General features: G+C 38.0%; 1 protein-coding gene across 1 annotated transcript; it reads left to right on the forward strand.

Moving 5' to 3' along the window:
• The first annotated feature begins 4,071 nt into the window (after nucleotides 1–4,071).
• LOC110053666 (uncharacterized) lies at nucleotides 4,072–4,947 on the forward strand. The gene is made up of 2 exons (XM_089292969.1): nucleotides 4,072–4,676; nucleotides 4,882–4,947. Exons 1-2 carry the CDS (start codon nucleotides 4,282–4,284, stop codon nucleotides 4,886–4,888), a joined length of 402 nt encoding a protein of 133 aa, XP_089149095.1. The 5' UTR covers nucleotides 4,072–4,281; the 3' UTR covers nucleotides 4,889–4,947.
• Nucleotides 4,948–5,398: the final 451 nt, after the last annotated feature.

Genomic DNA, 5,398 nt, shown 5'->3' on the forward strand with positions numbered 1-5,398 from the left:
GTCTAGCTCTATGGATTCTATGGATTCTCTGGATTCAGGTTTTTTCAACGTTAAGTTTGATGTTCCCGCTGCTACATATTAAGCATGACTCAATTTAATAGCAGTCAAAACAGTTTTAGAGAAGTAATAATTTATAAAGATTATAGCTTTTGATATCTTTCAGTCTTTACTGCCTTGTTTCAATTATACAAAGTTGGCTGTCTTTTCATTCAGCTGTACAAAGAAATTCCATTTATATTTACGTAACTCTTATAGTGATTGGTCTGAGGATCCCGCGATAGCTTAATTTAACCTCTAAAAATTGCTTTGGAATAAACAGCTGAACTGCCACATCGGGCAAGCGGTTATTAACAATACAACTATCAATAAAGACAAAGCAGAAACAAAAACCTCTAAAAATACATCCTTAAACGCGATCCAATGAATTTTTTTTATAATTTTGAGCCAAAATTTCGTCGCTTGATCAGTATGTTTTATAATGATATTTATATTCTAATTGCATACGAATGAATGGTTAAGAAGCAAGCAATTCAACCATCATAAAACTGTCACACATGGCTACCTCTTTCTGGCGTTTAATGACACACTTAAACTCCATAAAGGGAATTGATATTGAATCATGGAAAAGTGAAAAAACCGCACAATATGCGGACGGCACTAATACCCGAAAAGTGCTGGGATAGCAATTAACGACGCGTAATTAGCAGACACGTATGTAACTGTAACTGTGAGGCGCTGTGGCGAACTGTTTAGGGCACCGAGTCTCCGGATCAAGCGGGCTGTTTCTTGCTCGCTAGCTCTGACCGGGACCGTTGCGATCTGGCTGCGAGTAAGACACTTTACACAGTTCCTCTTCTCTTCCAATACTGGGGGGGAAGAGGGGGGGGGAGTGGAAAGATTCCTAGTTGCTTAATGCTACGAAAACCGGAATACATGTAGGCTCCGGGAAGATGCGGCGCTTTGACCCGAATTAGATTTTACCTTAATAAACACATAGCCTGTCTTTTCTAGTTTCAATAAATTCCCAATATCAAAAGGGAAGGATACCGTCGCCCTGTTAAAAGTTATTATGTGGTGTGGAGGCTGTGTTTTTGTTTTTTACATTCAATTTTATCAACATCTTTATACGGGTTTTCAAATCAATAAATCTTATAGCCGTAATACAGTATGAAATTTGAAGACGCGAAAAACTAAACATTATGCTTTATCAGTCTTTGCATTGGTTTGAACGGAATTAAAACAAGCTTTAAAATCAGTAACATTTCTACTGGCGACAAAATTTGTTTTTCATTAAAAATGGTTAGAGGGAGTCGCTCTCAGTTCATTTTCCACCCCTTCGAAAGTTGCAGTAAGGCAAAGGAAACTTTTAAATAAGTAAAGTTTTTATCGTCGCCCCAATAACAACGAAACTCTTTGCCTTGGGGACGAATTTTAATTAGTTTAAGCTCCTATTCAAAACATTTTGTGGCCTATTTAATGCCATGGGAAACATTGATAATACAAGTAATGTTCATCAACTATGAGTTCTTTCCGAGGAAAGTTCCATCGTATAGTTTGACATAAAGAGATAAAAGAAAATTGATAGTGACTGAAGAAGGGTCTAAAATTTAATTTATGCCGGCAAAGAAAAGTGCTGCATTTTTGTTGGTAGAACAACAAGCTTTTATTTCCCCCTTTGCCTCACAAAAATATTTACAAAGTTATATATTAATAGAGGTAGGGGCATGACTACCTGAAATAACTAGAGAGTTCAAATGGGCAGGCAGCCAGATCTAGACAAGTTTAGGTCGATTGCTACACACACATACAACACAGAAGACATAGTGAGCACTAAATGGTGTGACCGTCAACATGTGCCCACATACAACATCAAATCGTTATAAACAGACAACCAACCAGAGACAGCGGTATTGATGAACCATAAATATCTAGAAGTATTTCGCACGGTAAATAGTGAAGGAAAACGGCAGTATTTTGAACTTAGGACAGCAATCTTCTCTAAAGAGAACCCAGGGAAATAAAGGAACACCTGTATATCCGTTGACCGTCGAATGAAAAATAACTGTCGGAAGATTTTTAGATATATTTCCTAAGAACAAATCAGATATTGCTTTTACATTTTTCCATTATGATTACAATGAAGATCCATTTATCCGCAAGATAGCACTTCAGATCAAAAGGCATTTTTCCATTATGATTACAATGAACCATTGTACGCTAGGCATATCAGGTGAGTTTGGTCTGGCCATGGTTCGTATTTTAGCGAGACGTACACCCGTAGTCGAGCTAAAATACCCATGGCGAGATCAAATGAGCCTGGCATGCCACCGAAGCGTACAAAAAATGCACGATTAGGTATTTATTACTTCCAAATTCGGCAAGTGAACATGATATCGTAGCCATATCAGGCCTGTGACTTGATATCGTAGGATATCAGGACAGTAGACACGGTTTCTGATTGGCTTATTGCGTATTTGGCTGGGGTAATGAACGAAAGCCGTGAAGAGTTTTGCATTGGAGAGTGTTTGCTCCAATTGATAGGATAAAAGGAAAAATAACAGAAATCTGAAAAATATCTCTAGAGATGTAACTTGTGGCAACTTTCTGATGTTAGCAGTAGTGTCTTAAACATCTTTATGGAAAGCTATAGCGATGTCAGTCAGTTTAATTATCAGACTAAAAATAGATTCCATGCTGCCCTTCGTCTGTTCAGTGATAGATCACAGATGACATCAGAATGTGGTAAGAAGAAAAAAGTGGCCGACGAGGCGATAGCCGAGAGCTTCACTAATAGTCTTACCACGTTTACTGAACAGACGCACGGCAAAATGAAATCCACTTGTTTTATACAATAAAGAAACAAAAAAGAATGTTAATGATGTCCACCCTCCAATAGATCATAAGCACCAATCAAGATGCGAGAAGAATTTGACTTATTATATATTCCATGATAATTTACGGCTGAGGCGTCATTTGTACTCATTTGATTACGATAGAGTTCGTCCGCAAAACGTCAAATTCAATACACTTGTGATATACCTATTGCAAAACGACTCCAGCACCTCCACAGTTACAAGATTAAACATAAAACATTACCTGAGCAAGATAAAAGTGAAGGATCAGCAGAGTTAGGAGGGTCAGAGTTCTCTTGTCATCCTGAGAACAGTGTTCTCCATTTTAATTTCCGTTCCATAAATTAATTTCCTGTCTCTTTATCAATGATTACTGAATGTGTTGGCAGATTTGTTATATTATTATTAACTTATCATAACATTTAGACAATACGAATTCGAGATTTCCATGAAAGGATATAGTTGACGCCGATACAGAAGGGCCATTCAACAATCAACTTACAGAAATCGTGAGCGAATAATATAATTCTTGCACTAGCATCTCAGCAGTAAATTTCATGATGACTTTTCATTCATTTCTCAGCATTATGAGTACCATTAAACTTCACGCTTTAGCGAAACCGTGAGCGGAGTGAATCAATATCATTTGTTTACCTAATTCAGTTTTTTTAGAGTCGCACAACTAGGACTGTCCTTTCTTAGTCTTCTTGGGTATCGAATCATTCAGTGTATATTTCTAAATCTTCTTCCGAAACTTTAGGGAAAAAAGAGAGAAAATGTCGCCATTTCGCAGACGACACCATGCTACTGCTCATTAATGACTGCATGGAATGTTACACGTAGTTCAGCCAGTCAAATTGCACCATCGACATGAGCACAGAAGTTGAATTTTATAATTAAGTTTAAAATAGCTATTGTCAACACATTAAACTATAATTTTACATTAAGAGAAAATAAAAAAACCTGTTAATCTGATTTATTTCACTTTATTATATTTAATGGTTTTTCAACCTCTAATTAAAATGTAAAAAAGACCTGTTATTCTGACACCGTGGCTCATTTATTTTTTTCAATTAATCACCAAATTTAATGCAGAAATAAGTTTCTTTTATATGTAAAGAAAATTGTAACTCGCTACTGAAAGTCGTTCGAAATAAAAGGTATGGACTAAAAACAGTTGAACCAAGACACCATAAAGCAAGTCAAAATCCTTGGGATCCTTCCCTCAGGCTATCGAGACCCACAGGCGATTTTTAATGTTTGATGTTTAATCTCTTGTGTGGTTTTCATATGCCTCCCAGGGTTTAATTTGGCCGTGAGTTAATTATCTTTGTCCGGAAGATCACTGATGATTGCAAATCTTACAAAAGGACGAAAATGAGCGCAGACTTCAAATTCCTGTTTCTGTTTCAAGAGTAGCCTGCCTGTGATGGAAGACTTACACTATTTGGGCCATGGTGACCGCATCGATCACAATTCAGCTATCACAGATGAAGAGTTTGTAAAGTTAAGAACTTCTTTACTTGTAAACTGTATTCTAAACGCAATATTTTCATTTATAGCGGCTGCTGGGAACGGAGTGATTCTACTAGTGATATGGAAGACATCATCGTTGCATACGCCTTCAAATAGTCTACTGTTTGGCCTTGCCTTGACCGACTTCTTTGTTGGTCTGCTAACTCAACCGCTATACCTCGCTACAAGGCTGGTTTACGTTGTGTCCAAGGAAAACATCCCACTCGGTCTCAGTAGCGCATTCGATGTTATTTCCAGCGTGTTGACAGGGGCGTCTTTCTCGACGGCAACAATTATCAGCATAGAGAGGTACCTGGTATTTCGTTTGCACATGAGATATCATGCTATAGTCACTACCGGGAAAGTTATAGCCATCATGGCTGTCGTTTGGATGTTATCGTTTGTATGGGCCTTCATGTGGTTGTACAACCGCCAAGTGTTTTATTATTTAGGATTTTCTTCAGCCAGCGCCTCTATAATTGTCTTAACAGTGATGTATTTTAAAATCTATCAGATTGTGAGACGTCATCGAGCGCAAATCATGGTGCAAGTTCGTGGGGGTGCAGCTCGCCACTCAAAGGTTACATCCCATTTGTTTTTCACGCGGTGGAAACGATCAGCAGTGAACACGTTTTATATTTGCATCTTGATTTTTCTTTGCACCTTTCCATATCTTTGCACAGCCAGTGTCATTCAAGTAACAGGACACAGTCTTACCAAACAGATTTTTCTAGAATTTACTGGCTCAATTACATTCATAAATTCCTCGCTCAATCCTTTGTTTTATTATTGGCGCGTTACAGAGATACGAGAGGCCGTAAAGAGGACATTAAAACGTCGATTTCCCGACAATGGATCACGGGCCCATACAAGACAGAAATACGTGAGGCGTGGGAGTCAAGTCTCATCGTGGAGACGCACAACAGTAGTTTGATAATGTCGTGAGACACCTTTGATGTAACAGTTACCTAGCAACGAGCATACAGATACAAAAATTCTGATATTGAAACTTCACTTAACCGCCTTTTTGA

Source organism: Orbicella faveolata, unplaced genomic scaffold (assembly GCF_042242905.1).
Source record: "Orbicella faveolata isolate gen_17 unplaced genomic scaffold, um_ofav_v1 contig_1, whole genome shotgun sequence".
Taxonomy (NCBI): Eukaryota; Metazoa; Cnidaria; class Anthozoa; order Scleractinia; family Merulinidae; genus Orbicella; species Orbicella faveolata.

Excerpts from the sequence above, each read along its gene's own strand:
- LOC110053666 (XM_089292969.1), top strand. The coding sequence starts at position 4,282 with ATGGAAGACTTACACTATTTGGGCCATGGTGACCGCATCGATCACAAT.